General features: G+C 44.6%; 1 protein-coding gene and 1 pseudogene across 1 annotated transcript; both read left to right on the top strand.

Moving 5' to 3' along the window:
* The first annotated feature begins 5,766 nt into the window (after positions 1-5,766).
* Positions 5,767-6,662, top strand: LOC142254334 (1-phosphatidylinositol phosphodiesterase-like; annotated as a pseudogene).
* Positions 6,663-9,384: 2,722 nt separating this feature from the next.
* LOC142254333 (1-phosphatidylinositol phosphodiesterase-like) lies at positions 9,385-17,875 on the top strand. Its single transcript, XM_075325380.1, has 3 exons — positions 9,385-9,430; positions 13,177-13,231; positions 17,023-17,875. The coding sequence occupies exons 1-3, from the start codon at positions 9,385-9,387 to the stop codon at positions 17,873-17,875; spliced, it is 954 nt and encodes a 317-aa protein (XP_075181495.1).
* Positions 17,876-18,558: the final 683 nt, after the last annotated feature.

Raw genomic sequence — 18,558 nt, 5'->3', positions numbered from 1 at the left:
ACCTTTAATTTCGGAGCTCTTTGACAGACTGAGAGGAGCTCAAGTTTTTACGAAGTTGGATCTGCGGGGTGCGTATAACTTGGTACGAATTCGAAAGGGTGACGAATGGAAGACCGCTTTTAACACCCGAGACGGTCACTATGAATACCTCGTCATGCCTTTTGGGTTATGTAATGCACCCGCAGTATTTCAGGACTTCGTAAACGATGTGTTCAGGGATTTACTGTTATCCTCAGTAGTGGTGTATCTGGACGACATCCTGATTTTTTCTCCTGATCTGGAGACTCATCGTCAGGATGTCGTTCGTGTCCTTTCCCGTTTAAGGGAGCACTCATTGTTTGCTAAACTCGAGAAATTTGTATTCGAGCAGTCCTCATTGCCTTTTTTGGGTTACATTATCTCACAAGAGGGCCTGGCTATGGATCCTGCGAAGCTCTCTGCTGTCCTGCAATGGTCCGAACCTCATTCCTTGAAGGCGGTGCAACGCTTCTTAGGATTCATAAATTATTACAGGCAGTTCATACCCCATTTTTCTACTTTGGTGGCCCTTTTGGTGGCCTTGACTAAGAAAGGTGCTAATCCCAAAGCCTGGTCTACTGAGACATCTCAGGCTTTTGAGGCAGTAAAAAGACACTTTTCAACTGCTCCCGTTCTTCAAAGACCCGATGAGAGTAAGCCCTTCCTCTTAGAGGTTGATGCCTCTTCAGTGGGTGCTGGTGCGGTCTTGTATCAAAAGAACGGTGCAGGTAGAAAAAGGCCGTGTTTCTTCTTTGCTAAAACCTTTTCACCGGCAGAGAGAAACTATACCATTGGGGATAGGGAACTGCTCGCCTTGAGATTAGCCTTGGAGGAGTGGCGTCACTTGCTGGAAGGAGCGAAACATCCTTTCCAGGTCTATACAGACCATAAGAATCTGACGTACTTACAAACCGCTCAGCGTCTGAATCCTCGGCAAGCCCGCTGGTCCTTGTTTTTCTCCCGCTTTCACTTCTCCATCAACTATCTGTCTGGGAGTAAGAATAACAAGGCAGACGCCCTGTCTCGCTCTATGCTTTCTACCCAGGAAGAGATTGACGAACCTCGTCTTATCCTTCCCTCCAGGGTTTTTCATACGCTCTCGCCTGTGACGTTAGACCAAATCCCACCGGGCAAGACCTTTGTTCCGCCTGATCGACAGAATGATATACTGTCATGGGCCCACACCTCAAAGGTGGGTGGGCATTTTGGTATTAGACGGACACGAGAGTTACTGGAGAGGTGGTATTGGTGGCCACACTTAGCCAGCCACGTCAAGAGATATCTCGGTTCCTGCTACTCGTGTGCTCGCAACCGTCCATTACGGCAGAGACCGGCTGGACTCTTGCATCCTTTACCAGTGCCAGATAGACCATGGGAGGTGGTAGGCATGGACTTTGTGGGTGATCTTCCATGTTCACAGGGACATAGATTTGTGTGGGTCATTACGGACCATTTCTCCCGGATGGTTCATCTCGTACCGTTATCGAGAATCCCATCTTCCAGGGTACTAGCCAAACTATTCCTCAAGCATGTCTTTAGGCTTCACGGGATGCCAGATCGTATCATTTGTGATAGAGGCCCGCAATTTGCTTCCCGTTTCTGGCGAGATCTTTGTAGCCTTCTGCAAATTGAGTTTAATCTATCTTCGGCATACCATCCGGAGACCAATGGTTTGGTTGAGCGTACCAATCAATCCATGATTATATACCTTCGACACTTTGTTGCTGAGAACCACGATAACTGGTCCTCCCTCCTACCCTGGGCAGAATTTGCCCTTAACAATTCGCTGGCTGAGGCCACTGGGCAGACACCGTTCGTACTCAATAATGGGCAACACCCTAGGGTACCGGTACCGTTTCCCGCTGCTGCACCTCCTCCTCTTGTGGCCGACTGGGCAACTAATGCCAGAGAGGTTTGGGATCGGACTCAAGAGTCAATCCAAGCAGCTAAGGACCGTATGAAGACGGTGTCCGATCGGTTTCGTCGCCCGGCTCCTGTCTTTTCTCCAGGGGACTTTGTGTGGCTCTCTGCAAAAAACGTGAAACTTAGAGTGAGCTCTGTCAAATTTGCTCCTCGCTTCCTGGGTCCTTATGAGGTTCTTCGACAGGTAAATCCTGTAGTCTACCAATTGAAGTTACCCGTCCATCTTAGGATCCATGACAAATTCCATGTTTCACTGCTAAAGCCGGCAATTTTACCTCACGCTCGTGAAGTGCAATCTCCTGCTTCTGATTCCTCTCGCTCTAGCTATGAGGTACGAGCCATAGTTGGTTCTAAGATGGTTAGAGGGCGCAGGTTCTTCTTGATAGATTGGGAGGGCTACGGCCCGGAACATCGCTCTTGGGAGCCTGAGGAGGCTGTCCATGCTCCCGACTTAGTTGCTGATTACCTGCGTCGCCGGGAGGGGGGCCCTTGAGGGGGAGGTACTGTTACGGTTGCTGCGAGCACTGGAGACTATGTCCAGATTTCTTGCTACTGCACATGTGCGAGCGCTGGAGACTAAGTCCAGATTTCTTGCTACTGCACATGTGCGAGCGCTGGAGACTAAGTCCAGATTTCTTGCTACTGCACATGTGCGAGCGCTGGAGACTAAGTCCTATCTTGGAGCCATTGCACATGTGCGGGTGACATCATCGCTGACACGAGGTCACATGTCTCTGACACCTTCTATGCCGATTGGTCGCTGGTCATGTGCTTGTGACGCCTTGCTCGGTGATAGGCCAGCATGACGTCACTCTTGTCGTTCTGGCAGCCGATTGGCTCTGGTGTCCTCCATCTTGGATGAGGCACAGAGTCTATATAAGACCCTGACACACGCCGCATGGCGCTCAGTCCTCTTGGTTCATGCATGAGGGTAGACGCCCTGTGCACGTTCCTCTAGGCATTCCTCTGTCTATGCAAGGTGAGCGCTACCGGCAGGGTAGCGTTCTTATATCTTACAGCTTCGGCTGCTGTCCGTATCCTTACCTCTTAGGGGAGCGGACATAGGCAGGTGCCTTAGGCACATGGTCTGGCTGGGCCTTGTGATTCGACTCGTAGGTGGACGTTGCCGCTAGGGTAACGTTCCTTATACTGCGTCTGGCAGTTGTTCGTATCCTCGCACACTAGGGGAGCGAACAGAGGTAGGAGCTTTGTGCGGCTTACGCTGCTGTTCGTCTCTTTTGCACCACTAGAAGAGCGGACCTAGGCAGGTGCCATATCTAGTGGTTCGTGTCCTCGCACACTAGTGGAGCGAACGCAGGTAGGAGCTTTGTGCGGCTTACGCTGCTGTTCGTCTCTTTTGCACCACTAGAAGAGCGGACCTAGGTAGGTGCCATTTCGCACACATTGCCTTTGTCTCTGTGATTATTAACAGAGATCATTCCACACACCCTCCAAGTAAGGGAGGAATTGCTTTACTTACTTATTATATCCTTCTGTGAGTTAACAGAGGTATTGCACTCTGCCATAGTCTGCAGCAGAGTCTTTGCACGGTGGACCCTGACTGTCTGATACTCCTTTAAGTTATTATCAGACAGCCCCCCGTAACAGCCCCGTAATAAGGGGTTAATCCGGTCGTCCCATGTAATTTTTTCTGTCTCCTCCCTGTTTGATGCAGCCAATGATTCTGCTCTCCTCCTCCTGGCTGCCCCTATTTAATCCCATTCCCTGTCTCTTCCGGTCTCTCCCCACTTTGTGGGACCCGGAGGCAGCTGTCCCACCCTCCCTCCCTTTTTTCAGCGTTGATGGTTTTGGTGTGAAAGCTTACCTGTGCCGGGAGTCCGGCTATGAGGCAATGATTGGTACTGTTAATGCTACCTGTGCCGGGAGTCCGGCTGTGAGACAATGATTTGTACTGTTAATGCTACCTGTGCCGGGAGTCCGGCTTTGAGACAATGATTTGTACGGTTAATGCTACCTGTGCTGGGAGTCCAGCTTTGACACAATGATCTTAACTGCTTCGGCTTTCCTGCGCCGGGAGTCCGGCTGCAACACAATGAGTTTTACGGGTTTTGCTTTTCATAATATTGCATTAAGTCACAGCAGCGGTCAATTCAACAACGTTGGTGGTTTTTTGGTACAAAAGCTATCCACGCCGGGAGTCCGGCTACGACACAACGCTTTGTACTGGTTTACCGTGATTTATTTCAGTGGTTTTTAGTTTGGTAATTTTGGGCTGTGACCGACCACCATCCACTAACAGATGAGATTTGTTTTTAAATCTCCAAATAAAGAGTTCTGATTTATATACCTGCGTCTGATTTTTCATTACATGGGACAATCAGTTATGGGTTTGTTGGGGTCTCAGCAGTCTACCCCTTGGCTACAGATTTTGGATGATTATTATTATAAGGACGGATATTGACTGCCTCTTGTTGTCAGTAATGAAATTGATCACTGGCTGATAACAGAGAGGGTTGTCATTGTTTTCTCTGCTCACCTATATGAGACCCTATGATTACGGTTGAGTGATACTTACTATGTAATAGCACTTTGGCCCTTAGATTTGTTTTTCTCCCGTAGCCAATAATATGTGGCTTATCTGTAGGAGCAGATGAATACTAATAGTAAAGATAGCCTCTATTCCGGATAAAACTGATCATTGGCTGATAACAGAGAGGGTTGTGGCCCTTAGATTATTTCTCTCCCGCAGCGAATATATGTGGTTTATCTGGGTGAGCGGATAGAAACTTATAGTAAAGATATACCCTTATAACAGCCTTTATTCCGGATGAAATTGATCATTGGCTGATAACAGAGAGGGTTTTTGTTATTGTTCTCTCTGCTCACCTATATGAGACCCTAAGGTTGTGGTTGAGTGATATTTACTATATATAGCACTTTTGCCTTTAAATTGGTATTCTCCCACAGCCAATATATGTGGCTTATCTAGGTGAGCGGATAAAGATAAAAATTAATAATATACTTTTTTATAACAGCCCTTTTTGGATCTGTTATTTAGTACTAAAAATACATTCATATTTATTAATGGATTTGGACACATATCCTGTTAAAATTTTGATATAACTGGTTTCAGATGGAACTGATATGCTCGTACCCACTTCTCCCCCCTGTGTAGGGGAGACGCATTTGTGATTTCCACTGCTCTTATTTGTCGCCAAGCTATAACTTTGTTGTTACTTTTTTGGTTTTAATAATATATCAATAAAGTAAATTTTATGACATACAAGCATCATAGTGGTTCTTACGATTTGGTATAGGACTACAAGTGGTTTCTATATATACGATGTTGTCTATGAGATAGCAATATGTGGGTATTGTGGATTGTTAGATTGACTATTGCCTGTATCTTTACAGGATTATTTCCACTGTCTATAATGGACTTTAAAATGAAAGAGGCTGCTTGGCGCAGTAGAGCGGCGGATCTGTTCAAGTGCGATTCCTCCATTCTTTTAAATCAAACATCTTCTGATAACAAGGAAATATGTGCTAAAAATAGAGACTGTGTTCATAAAAGGATGAAAATTTGTTGGACTAATCTGTCCCTTGAGAATTATTTGGCCAATGACATTATACCAAGGGGTCTCAGAATACAGACATTTCCATCCTTTCCCTTAGAGGAAGAAGGCTTTGTTAGTAGGTGGGAGGAAGCCGCAACAACCTGTTCGAAGGCCTTTCTACAAATTATAATAGATAAAAATAAGGCAGCATTAATAATACTGGATGCTGAAATGACCGAATTAGTCACTGGTTTACGGAAAGACCTCCCCCCCGACCTAGTGGAAAAAATATTGTAAGTTGACCACAATGTATATAATAATGATCATTGTACTTTACATTAGGGTATTGGGGTGTTCGGAGACCAGAATCCAGCCTTTGATCGTACAGAAGTGCCATCAGTCACGTGGCCAGACTGGATGCCCTACCTTCCAGACCACGTGCCCCTCTCTGCCTTGGCCATACCAGGAACCCATGATACAATGGCTTTTTTTGGAGGTCCTCTCGCTGAATGTCAAAGCTGGAACCTAATAAACCAATACAATTCTGGAGTTAGATTCTTGGACATCCGGTGTCGTCATTACCAAGATCGGTTGCCCATTTTCCATGACTTGTTCTACCAGCGTATGGATTTCATCCAGGTTCTCACCGATACCGTGAACTTCCTGACAGAGCACCCACGGGAGACTATTTTAATGAGGCTGAAGGAGGAGTATGAACCGTATCAGAACACCAGGAGCTTCTACCAGAGCGTGGACGAGGTTTTGAAGCAGATTGGTGAACGCTGTTTTTTTCGATCAGATAGACTTCCAACTTTAGGAGAAGCGAGAGGCAAAGTGGTAATCCTACAAAACTTCCCATCGAGAGGTGAAGGTCCAGATTTTGGCCCTCCATATCCTGGACCCATGAGTATTTCAGATGATTATCAAGTCAGTGATGACTCGGTCAAATGGGCCGAAGTGGCGAGGCATCTAACAGTCACTCAAAATGGAGATCCCGAAAAAGCTTACCTGACCTACTGCTCGGGAACCCACTGGCTTCTCTACACACCGGAGTCTCTGGCTCGGAAGATCAACCCAAGAGTTCTTGACTATCTTAATCTTAAATCGTCATTCGCAAGCAGAAGGAGGTCGGTTGGGGTAGTAATTATGGACTTTCCAGGGGCGGAACTGGTGAGACGAATAGTTTTGGATAATTGGGCATGATGAAGATAATTGGGTCCAGATTGAGTTTTGGCAAAGAAAAGCATAATAAAGAATATCATCTCTGATTGGTCAATGTTATGATTATGGAGAACCGCTGGGTGGTAGAACACACTTACTGTGAGGTAATGCTCACAAATGAGGCACCAGTTACTTCTGAAGTGGCTATAAGCAACCAGAACAATCTTACCGTGAGGTAATGCTCACAAATTAGGTCCCAGTTACTTCTGCAGTGCCTAAAGCCAACCAGAATATTACTGTGAGGTAATTCTCACAAATGAGATCCCAGTTACTTCTGCAGTAGCTATAGGCTACCAGAACGATCTTACTGTGAGACAATTCTTACAAATTAGGCCCCAGTTACTTCTGCAGTGCTTAAAGGCAACTTGAATGATTTTACTGTGAGGTAATGCTCACAAATGAGATTCCAGTTACTTCTGAAGTGGCTATAGGCAACCAGAACGATCTTACTGTGAGACAGTTCTTACAAATTAGGCCCCAGTTACTTCTGCAGTGGCTATAGACAACCAGAACGATCTTACTGTGAGGTAATGCTCACAAATGAGGCCCCAATTACTTCTGCAGTGGCTATAGGAAACCTGAACGACCTTTCTGAGAGGTAATGCTCACAAATGAGGCCCCAATTACTTCTGCAGTGGCTATAGGAAACCTGAACGACCTTTCTGAGAGGTAATGCACACAAATGAGGCCCCAATTACTTCTGCAGTGGCTATAGGCAGCCACAACAATCTTACTGTGAGGCAATGCTCACAAGTGAAGCCCCAGTTACTTCTGCAGTGGCTAAAGGCAATCAGAATGATCTTAATGTGAGGTAATTCTCATAAATGAGTCTCCATTTACTTCTGCTCTAGTTGTTGACAGCCATTGCTATAATTACAGACTCGAGAGTGGCTTATCATGTTGCTCCACCTTTGTGACTATATGGTTGCTTCCCCTTTAAGAGCGACTTTTTGGGCTCTGTGTCTTTAATTCTTTAAAACCCTTTGGGCAAAAACTGTCAGCAGCATCAATGGTGAAACCTGCACTCTAGTTGCTATAGGTAACCACAACCAGAACTATCTTACTGGCAGGCAACTCTCATAAATGAGGTCCCAGGTAATTCTGCAGTGCCTAAAGGCAACCAGAACGACCTTACTATGAGGCAATGCTCAGAAATGAGGCCCCAGTTACTTCTACAGTACCTTAAGGCAACCCAAATGATTTTACTGTGAGGTAATTCTCACAAATGAGACCCCAGTTACTTCTGCAGTGCCTAAAGGCAATCAGAATGATCTTCCTGTGAGGCAATTATCCTAAATGAGGCCCCAATTTCTTCTGCCATGTCTATAGGCAAAATGATCTTACTGTGAGGTGATTCTCATAACTGAGGCCGCAGTTACTTCTGCAGTTGCTATAGGCAACCAAAATGACCTTACTGTGAATCAATTCTCATAAGTGAGGCCCCAGTTATTTTTGCAGTGTCTATAGGAAACCAGAACGATCTTACTATGAGGCCACTGTTACCTGTACACTGGTTGTTGACAGCCATTGCTATAGTTACAGATTTTAAAGCGACTTATCAGGTTGCTCCACCTTAGCGACTATATGGGTGCTGACCCTTTAAAAGCGACTTTTTGCGCGCCGTTGCTCTAATTCTTTAAGACTCTTTGGGCATTCAACACAGAGAGTCACCTATTTTCTAATATATATATATATATATATATATATATATATATATATATACATACATATATATATATATATATATATATATATATATATATAGGTAATGGACGCCTAATAGTATAAACACAACCGGGCCTTTATCTAAAAGGGAAACTCTGTTTGTTGCCCATAGCAACCAATCAGAGCTCAGCTTTTATTTTTTATACAGCCCTGATAAAATGAAAGCTGCTCTGTGATTGGTTGCTATGGGCATGGCAGGTTTTGTAGCCAGGAGGGCAGGCATCGGGGGGATGTATCTGGACTCGGGCACATACAGAACTGGAGGGTTAGGGACATTTACACAGGGGGGAAGACATACGAGAAATTAGGCACAGTGTGAGCACGTCCTGGCTGAGAATATCCTCGGCACCAGGCATGCCTGATGAAGAGACCTGAGTAGTCTCGAAAGCTTGCAATTATTACTATCTTTTCAGTTAGCCATTAAAAGGTATCACCCACTGAGGCCTTCAGTTCTTTTAAACAATTTTTTATCTCTACAGGCTAATACGGTACAACGATATATTTTACCTGTATTACAATACCTAAACATTTTATGCAATGCCTAGGAAAAGTATAGAACAACGCAGGTATTTCATACCTTGCCTGAAAAGGACAGGGATAGTATACATTGCATAGGTATTCTATAGAATGCCTGTAACATATATATTTCTTCATATCTGCCGTTGTGTAAAAATAGTGTGATGGTTCACAGATTAATAAAAGATGACAGAATGGAGAAAGTAAAAAAAACAAACCAATAAAAAGAGAGAATAATACAATATATTCTTTAAAACTGAATGCGTGGATTGAGCGCTTCTCTCTGCTCTACACCTTGGTGTTTACACGTTCTTCTACATAAGACCCTATTGCTCCCTATCATTCCGCAGAGCTTCTCTCTTTTTCTGGAAAAAGAAAATGTTTCCCTGTGATTTTTTGATAAGATGTCCAGAAAAAAATATAAAGTCAAGTTGGCGAGCCTGCGCTGGGGCTGCTCTTGGAAATGGGCAGTGGAAAAGGGAAGAAGCAGGAGGAGGTGGTGGGAAGCGGTGAGAGGGACATCCAATATGGCGCCAATGTGCCCTCAAGATCTGGGAGAACAGGAAATTCGGAGCTGTTGTGATGCTTCTTAGCTTTGCTAGCATGAAAAACAGGCAGACGTGCTCTGTAACTGATAAGAAGAGGAACAGTGAGAGGCAGAGGAGGCAGAAGAGCGTGTGCAGGGGACAGAGGACTTGGCTCATGGCCAGGAGGCTGAAGAAACACCCGCAGTCATCAGCAGAACGCTGAACCTACTCCTCGACGCTTCCCCACAAGGCAACTTGCCGTTTTTGGGTTTTTTTCCCTCCCCTTTTTTCAAGAGCCTCAACTTTTACTGTTCTGTCGACATAGGCGTCAAGTGTTCTTTTTTGTGGGACGAGTTGTACTTTTGAATGGTATTAATGATCATAGTATCATAGTATCATAGTTTTTAAGGTTGAAGGGAGACTCTAAGTCCATCTAGTTCAACCCGTAGCCTAACATATTGATCCAGAGGAAGGCAATTAAATAGCCTGTGGACAGGACCAGTGGCTGTGTGTGAACAGTCACCAATGGCCAAACCAGCATACAGATAGAACAACCAAAATAGACTGTATTTGGAATTTGCCGTGACGTTGGCGGGGTGGCTCAAAATATTGCAATGTTTTGCTAAAAATTTCCATTTATCAATACAGTATAGAAATTGTGCTGGCTCCTTCTTTTTGAATTTTTTTCTTGGCAGGTGGTTAGCCTCCACCAGGCCGTGCACCCTATTTTGGTTGTTCTATCTGTATGTTGTGTCTAATGTAATTGCCCTTATATTTATGGGTTAATGGTAATATGCATGGGAACTATGTGATTTTGTCATCTGACATATGGTGTAGCTGGTTCGGATTGCATTTGGCATATATATATATATATAGGGATCAACTTCTAATGTATGCACGGTGGTCTGGGATATACCCTTATAAAAGTAAAACATTAGACAATACTGTTAATATCATATGGATGGATTTATATGGATTGACTTTCCCCGCGGTGAACCTGTAATATGAAAATAATGGTGGTGAGCTCTATGCGGGGGACTTAATCCATATAGGTGTCCATGATCCCCTGAAGGAATGCCTGCTATTTACTAACTAGGTGCTTGCAAACATTGGCAGGCTCTTGGTGGTGGTGTCGCAGTGGTAAACGCATGCTGTACGCGGCAATGCCGGGCAGTGGATGAGCGATGTCTCTGTACGGCCGAGGCGTTGGTGTGCTGCGAATGCGCGGCGGCTCTGGCATCGCGTTGCCATGGCCGCCGCGGTGGGCGGCCCGCTGACGCGGCCGGAACTGACATCGCATCATTTGTATACATCTTCCTGCCATGGCGGCGCCCGCGTCAGGAAAGCATGCGTTTGGCCGGCGGCATGCTGTCACACCTGGTAATTATTATGCATTACATCTGGGTATTTATAGACCTTATAGCCCCATACTGAGTACACCTGCCTCCCGAAGAAGCAGCACGTGAAACGCGTTGAGGTTGGTGGCTACGGGCGTATGGTTCCAGCATCTGTCAGGTCTGTGACTAATCCTTGTACTAACATGTAATTGTATGAATGTAAATCTGATGGCTGAGGGGTTGGTCCCCATGTGCAGGGAGCTAAAATAAAGGACAAATATTATTATATAATCCTGACCTAGGTTGGGTATAAGAAGTCCTTGCTATATATGTGTACCCAGGACACATGGAGATAATTGTATCTACCCCTTGGCTACAGATTTTGGATGATTATTATTATAAGGACGGATATTGACTGCCTCTTGTTGTCAGTAATGAAATTGATCACTGGCTGATAACAGAGAGGGTTGTCATTGTTTTCTCTGCTCACCTATATGAGACCCTATGATTACGGTTGAGTGATACTTACTATGTAATAGCACTTTGGCCCTTAGATTTGTTTTTCTCCCGTAGCCAATAATATGTGGCTTATCTGTAGGAGCAGATGAATACTAATAGTAAAGATAGCCTCTATTCCGGATAAAACTGATCATTGGCTGATAACAGAGAGGGTTGTGGCCCTTAGATTATTTCTCTCCCGCAGCGAATATATGTGGTTTATCTGGGTGAGCGGATAGAAACTTATAGTAAAGATATACCCTTATAACAGCCTTTATTCCGGATGAAATTGATCATTGGCTGATAACAGAGAGGGTTTTTGTTATTGTTCTCTCTGCTCACCTATATGAGACCCTAAGGTTGTGGTTGAGTGATATTTACTATATATGGCACTTTTGCCTTTAAATTGGTATTCTCCCACAGCCAATATATGTGGTTTATCTAGGTGAGCGGATAAAGATAAAAATTAATAATATACTTTTTTATAACAGCCCTTTTTGGATCTGTTATTTAGTACTAAAAATACATTCATATTTATTAATGGATTTGGACACATATCCTGTTAAAATTTTGATATAACTGGTTTCAGATGGAACTGATATGCTCGTACCCACTTCTCCCCCCTGTGTAGGGGAGACGCATTTGTGATTTCCACTGCTCTTATTTGTCGCCAAGCTATAACTTTGTTGTTACTTTTTTGGTTTTAACCTCATAACGACGGCCGTACGACTTAAAGCGGCGGCAAAACAGGGTACTTATTCTGTTCCGCCGCTTTAAAGCGGCGGCCCGAAAAAATCTCGGGGGTTTCAGCTACCGGGTGTAGCTGAGACCCCCCAGATTATGAATCGGGGTGTTTTTTTTGGACCCCGATCATGTGATCGGCGGTATACACTGTATACCGACGAACACATGAAAAAAAAAGAAATGGCCGGTAAAACTGATTTCTTTTTCATCTGACATGATCAAACATGTCAGATGAGAAAGAAATCTAACCCCCTAGTGCCCCCAAAGCCCCCGGTACCGGAGAGTCCCCCCACCCCCACCCCTACCCCCACCGGACATCCAAAATGGCGCCGAAGCGCACAGAAAACTGCCGCCGGCGCCGGCTCTGCAGTCATTTCCCTCCGATCTGAAATGATCAAACATTTCAGATCGGAGGGAAATGTCCTCCCCCTGACCCCTCCTCCGGTCCACTGGAGCCCTCTGGTCACCGGAGCCCCCTCCGGTTCTCCAGAGCCACCACCCCCCTCCCCCCTCTGGAAGATGGCGGCGCACAGCGCGCGGCCGCATTCATTCTGCTCTTTCTGCCGCATGTGACACGTCACATGCGGCAGAAAGGTGTCCCCAGGTCCCACTAGGTCACCCCCCGTCACCCCCCCCCCAAGCCCCCGGTTATACGTTACCGGTCTGCCGCTCCGTCCCGCGATCACGCCGCCTCCTTCTTCAATGCTGGCGGCGCATGCGCAGACAGCGGCTGTCAGCTGGATCCCTGCAAGCAGGGATCCTGCTGACGTCGCAACTGCACAGGCTACTCCACTGTGGACCGGGGGAGGGTGAGTGCGGTAATCTGCAGTCACACTCCTCACATGGAGAGACTGCTGTTCCAGAAAATGGGGGGTACGTTCTGTGAGCGTGCCCCTCATATTCTGGAATGAGGTTACTGCAGGTCACTCTGCCCTAGGTTGGACCGGGGCAGTGTGAGTGCAGTATTCTCAGATTACTGCACCCACACTGCTCATGGAGAGCTTGCTCTTCCAGAAAATGGGGGATACGTTCCCTGAACGTGCCCCCCATATTCTAGAAGATCCAGAGCCGGCGTGGGACCTCCAAAATGGATTACAGCGACCGGAATTTCTTTATTTTCAATAAATTGGTAAAAGAGGAATGTTTCAGGGAGTGTTTTTTCAAATAAATTTTTTTTTTGTCTTTTTTTTCTATTACTGACTGGGTTAGTGATGTCGGGTATCTGTTCAGATGCCGTGACATCACTAACCCCAGGGCTTGATGCCAGGTGACATTACAGCTGGTATCAACCCCATATATTACCCCGTCTGCCACCGCACCAGGGCGCGGGATGAGCTGGGGCGAAGCGCCAGGATTGGCGCATCTAATGGATGCGCCACTTCTGGGGCGGCTGCGGCCTGCTATTTTTAGGCTGGGAAGAGTCCAATAACCATGGCTCTTCCCACCCTGAGAATACCAGACCCCAGCTGTCCGCTTCACCTTGGCTGGTGATCTAATTTGGGGGGGACCCCACGTTTTTGTTTTTTTTTTAAAAAAAAAACGCCTGGGGAGCCCTCCAAATTGATCACCAGACAAGGTGAAGCTGTCAGCTGTGGTTTGCAGGCTACAGCTGTCTGCTTTACCCTAGCTGGCTATCAAAAATAGGGGGGACCCCACGTCGTTTATTTTAATTATTAATTTTTTGGGGGGCTAAATACAAGGCTAGGCACCCTTTAGTGCCACATGAAAGGCACTAAAGGGCGCCAGCTTAGAATATGCAGGGGGTGGGACGTTATATTGGTTTGACATCTATCCATTCATCCATTGTAGCATTTTACGCTGTGTGCCCACAATCAGGGTTTGCAGCGTTTTGGGCGCAGATTGTTTTCCCTGCGTCCATAACGCTGCGTTGTGCAGTAGAAGCACAGTGGAAGGATTTTTAGAAATCTCATGCCCAATGTGCTTCTTTTCTCCGCAGTATAAACCGACCTGTGGTGCAGCTTCCCGAGCCTCAGCATGTCAATTTATGCTGTGGAGATGAGTGTTCTCTGCAGGTAGAATAGAGCTCCACAGCAGCCTGAACCCAAATCGTGGGCATGGGCAGCTGCGTTCTCCCGTGGACAACACTCACATCTCTGCAGGAGGCTGACACTGTGTACTAGACGCCGTGTCGCTGGATCATGGCCACATAGCCTAAAAGTGAGACATTTGTTGCTACAGCAACATTTTTGTGAAGTACCTGTGGATTCAAAATGCTTACTATACTCCTGAATAAAATCCAGTTTCCAAAATGGAGTCACTTGTGGGGGTTTTCTGACGTATAGGTACCCAAGGGGCCCTGCTAATGTGACATGGTGCGCGCAATTTATTTCAACTTTTCCAGAATTCAAATGGTGCTCCCTCCATTCCAAGCCCTCCCATTTATCCAAACAGAGGTTTTTGGCCACATGTGGGGTATCCCTGTGCTCATAAGACATTGGATAACAACCTGTGGGGTCCACGGTTTGTTGTTGTCTCTTGAAAAAGTGAGAAATTTGATGCTAAAGCAACAGTTTTGTGAAAAAAATGAAAATTTTCAATATGGCAACCTAAGCTTATCAAATTCTGTGAAGTACTCGTGGATTCAAACTGCTCACTATACACCTAGATAAACGCCTTGAAGTGTCTTGTTTCCAGAATGAAGTCACTTGTGGGGGACCGCCACTGTTTAGGCACCTCAGGGGCTCTCCAAATGCAACCTGGCGTCCGCTATTGATTCCAGCCAATTTTGCAGTCAAATGGCACTCCTTCCCTTCCGAGCCCTGCCATGCGCCCAAACAGTTGATTTCCACCACATATAAGGTATCGCCAAACTCAGGAGAAATTGCACAATAAATGTTATGCTGAATTTTTTCCTTTTACTCTTGTAAAAAAAAAAGCTACCTGGTTGAAATAACAATTTTGTGGTAAAATTTTTTTTTTCTTTTTTCATGGCTCAACGTTATAAAATTCTGTGAAGCACCTGAGGGTTCAGGGTACTCACCAAACATCTAGATAAATTCCTTGAGGGGCCTAGTTTCCAAAATGGGGTCACTTGTGCGGGGTTTCTGCTGTTTAGGTACCTTAGGGGACCTCCAAATGCGACATGGTGCCCGCAATCTTTTTCAGGCAAATTTCCTTTCTAAAATTCAAATATTGCTCCTTTCGTTCCAAGCCCTCCCATTTGTCCAAACAAAGGTTTCAGACCACATGTGAGGTATCACCGCGCTCATAAAAAAGTGGTTAACAAACCTTGAGGTCAAATTTTTGGAATTACCTCTTGAAAAAGTGAGAAATTGATGCTAAAGCAACATTTTTGAGAAAATTATTAAAATTTTCAATATGACAACGTAACGTTAACAAAATCTGTGAAGTACCTGTGGATCTAAAATGCTCACTATACCCCTAGATAGAAGCCTTGAGGGGTCTAGTTTCCAAAATGGTGTCACTTGTGAGGGATTTCTTCTGTTTAGGTACCTTAGCGGACCTGTAAATGCAATATGGTGCCCGCAATCTATTTCAGCCAAATTTGCTTTCCAAAATTCAAATATTGCTCCTTCTGTTCCGAGCCCTCCCATTTGTCCAAACAGAGGTTTCTGACCACATGTGGGGTATCGGCGTGCTCATAAGAAAGTGGGGAACAAGTTTTGGGGTCCATTTTGTTGTGTTATTTCTTCTAAAAGTGAATAAATTTGGGTTAGAGCAACATTTTTAGGTAAAATTTAATTTTTGCTTTTTTTCATTCCACATTGCTTTTGTTCATGTGAAGCACCTGAAGGGTTAATAAACTTCTTGAATGTGGTTTTGAGTACTTTGGGGGGTGCAGTTTTTAGAATGGTGTCACTTTTGGGTATTTTCTGTCATCTAGGCCTATTGAAGTCACTTCAAATGTGATGTGGTCCCTAAAAAACTGGTTTTGTAAATTTTGATGTAAAAATGAGAAATTGCTGATAAACTTTGAACCCCTCTAACTTCCTAACAAAAAAAAATTTTGTTTCCAAAATTGTGCTGATGTAAAGTAGACATGTGGGAAATGTTATTTATTAACTATTTTGTGTCACAGAAATCTCTGGTTTAACGGTATAAAAATTCAAAAGTTGAAAATTGCTAAATTTTCAAAATTTTTGCCAATATTCAATTTTTTTCATAAATAAACACAAAAAATATTGTCCTAAATTTGGTACTAACATGAAGTCCAATATGTGACGAAAAAACAATCTCAGAATCACCGGGATCCGTTGAAGCGTTCCAGAGTTATAACCTCATGAAGTGACACTGGTCAGAATTGCAAAATTTGGTCTGGTCATTAAGGTGAAAATTAGCTCCGTCACTAAAGGGTTAATAATATATCAATAAAGTAAATTTTATGACATACAAGAATCATAGTGGTTCTTACGATTTGGTATAGGACTACAAGTGGTTTCTATATATACGATGTTGTCTATGAGATAGCAATATGTGGGTATTGTGGATTGTTAGATTGACTATTGCCTGTATCTTTACAGGATTATTTCCACTGTCTATAATGGACTTTAAAATGAAAGAGGCTGCTTGGCGCAGTAGAGCGGCGGATCTGTTCAAGTGCGATTCCTCCATTCTTTTAAATCAAACATCTTCTGATAACAAGGAAATATGTGCTAAATATAGAGACTGTGTTCATAAAAGGATGAAAATTTGTTGGACTAATCTGTCCCTTGAGAATTATTTGGCCAATGACATTATACCAAGGGGTCTCAGAATACAGACATTTCCATCCTTTCCCTTAGAGGAAGAAGGCTTTGTTAGTAGGTGGGAGGAAGCCGCAACAACCTGTTCGAAGGCCTTTCTACAAATTATAATAGATAAAAATAAGGCAGCATTAATAATACTGGATGCTGAAATGACCGAATTAGTCACTGGTTTACGGAAAGACCTCCCCCCCGACCTAGTGGAAAAAATATTGTAAGTTGACCACAATGTATATAATAATGATCATTGTACTTTACATTAGGGTATTAGGGTGTTCGGAGACCAGAATCCAGCCTTTGATCGTACAGAAGTGCCATCAGTCACGTGGCTAGACTGGATGCCCTACCTTCCAGACCATGTGCCCCTCTCTGCCTTGGCCATACCAGGAACCCATGATACAATGGCTTTTTTTGGAGGTCCTCTCGCTGAATGTCAAAGCTGGAACCTAATAAACCAATACAATTCTGGAGTTAGATTCTTGGACATCCGGTGTCGTCATTACCAAGATCGGTTGCCCATTTTCCATGACTTGTTCTACCAGCGTACGGATTTCATCCAGGTTCTCACCGATACCGTGAACTTCCTGACAGAGCACCCACGGGAGACTATTTTAATGAGGCTGAAGGAGGAGTATGAACCGTATCAGAACACCAGGAGCTTCTACCAGAGCGTGGACGAGGTTTTGAAGCAGATTGGTGAACGCTGTTTTTTTCGATCAGATAGACTTCCAACTTTAGGAGAAGCGAGAGGCAAAGTGGTAATCCTACAAAACTTCCCATCGAGAGGTGAAGGTCCAGATTTTGGCCCTCCATATCCTGGACCCATGAGTATTTCAGATGATTATCAAGTCAGTGATGACTCGGTCAAATGGGCCGAAGTGGCGAGGCATCTAACAGTCACTCAAAATGGAGATCCCGAAAAAGCTTACCTGACCTACTGCTCGGCAACCCACTGGCTTCTCTACACACCGGAGTCTCTGGCTCGGAAGATCAACCCAAGAGTTCTTGACTATCTTAATCTTAAATCGTCATTCGCAAGCAGAAGGAGGTCGGTTGGGGTAGTAATTATGGACTTTCCAGGGGCGGAACTGGTGAGACGAATAGTTTTGGATAATTGGGCATGATGAAGATAATTGGGTCCAGATTGAGTTTTGGCAAAGAAAAGCATAATAAAGAATATCATCTCTGATTGGTCAATGTTATGATTATGGAGAACCGCTGGGTGGTAGAACACACTTACTGTGAGGTAATGCTCACAAATGAGGCACCAGTTACTTCTGAAGTGGCTATAAGCAACCAGAACAATCTTACCGTGAGGTAATGCTCACAAATTAGGTCCCAGTTACTTTTGCAGTGCCTAAAGCCAACCAGAATATTACTGTGAGGTAATTCTCACAAATGAGATCCCAGTTACTTCTGCAGTAGCTATAGGCTACCAGAACGATCTTACTGTGAGACAATTCTTACAAATTAGGCCCCAGTTACTTCTGCAGTGCTTAAAGGCAACTTGAATGATTTTACTGTGAGGTAATGCTCACAAATGAGATCCCAGTTACTTCTGAAGTGGCTATAGGCAACCAGAACGATCTTACTGTGAGACAGTTCTTACAAATTAGGCCCCAGTTACTTCTGCAGTGGCTATAGACAACCAGAACGATCTTACTGTGAGGTAATGCTCACAAATGAGGCCCCAATTACTTCTGCAGTGGCTATAGGAAACCTGAACGACCTTTCTGAGAGGTAATGCACACAAATGAGGCCCCAATTACTTCTGCAGTGGCTATAGGCAACCACAACAATCTTACTG

The sequence above is a fragment of the Anomaloglossus baeobatrachus genome, chromosome 10 (genome assembly GCF_048569485.1).
Source record: "Anomaloglossus baeobatrachus isolate aAnoBae1 chromosome 10, aAnoBae1.hap1, whole genome shotgun sequence".
Taxonomy (NCBI): domain Eukaryota; kingdom Metazoa; phylum Chordata; class Amphibia; order Anura; family Aromobatidae; genus Anomaloglossus; species Anomaloglossus baeobatrachus.
The sequence above is the reverse complement of the archived record's forward strand: the minus strand, read 5'-3'. Positions and strand labels throughout refer to the sequence as shown.

Coding starts and splice junctions, on each gene's coding strand:
- LOC142254333 (XM_075325380.1), top strand. CDS start 9,385: ATGGGCAGTGGAAAAGGGAAGAAGCAGGAGGAGGTGGTGGGAAGCG. Junction 9,431..13,176: donor GGAGGAGGTGGTGGGAAGCG/GTGAGAGGGACA, acceptor GGAATGTTTCAG/GGAGTGTTTTTTCAAATAAA. Junction 13,232..17,022: donor TTTTTTCTATTACTGACTGG/GTTAGTGATGTC, acceptor TTAGGGTATTAG/GGTGTTCGGAGACCAGAATC.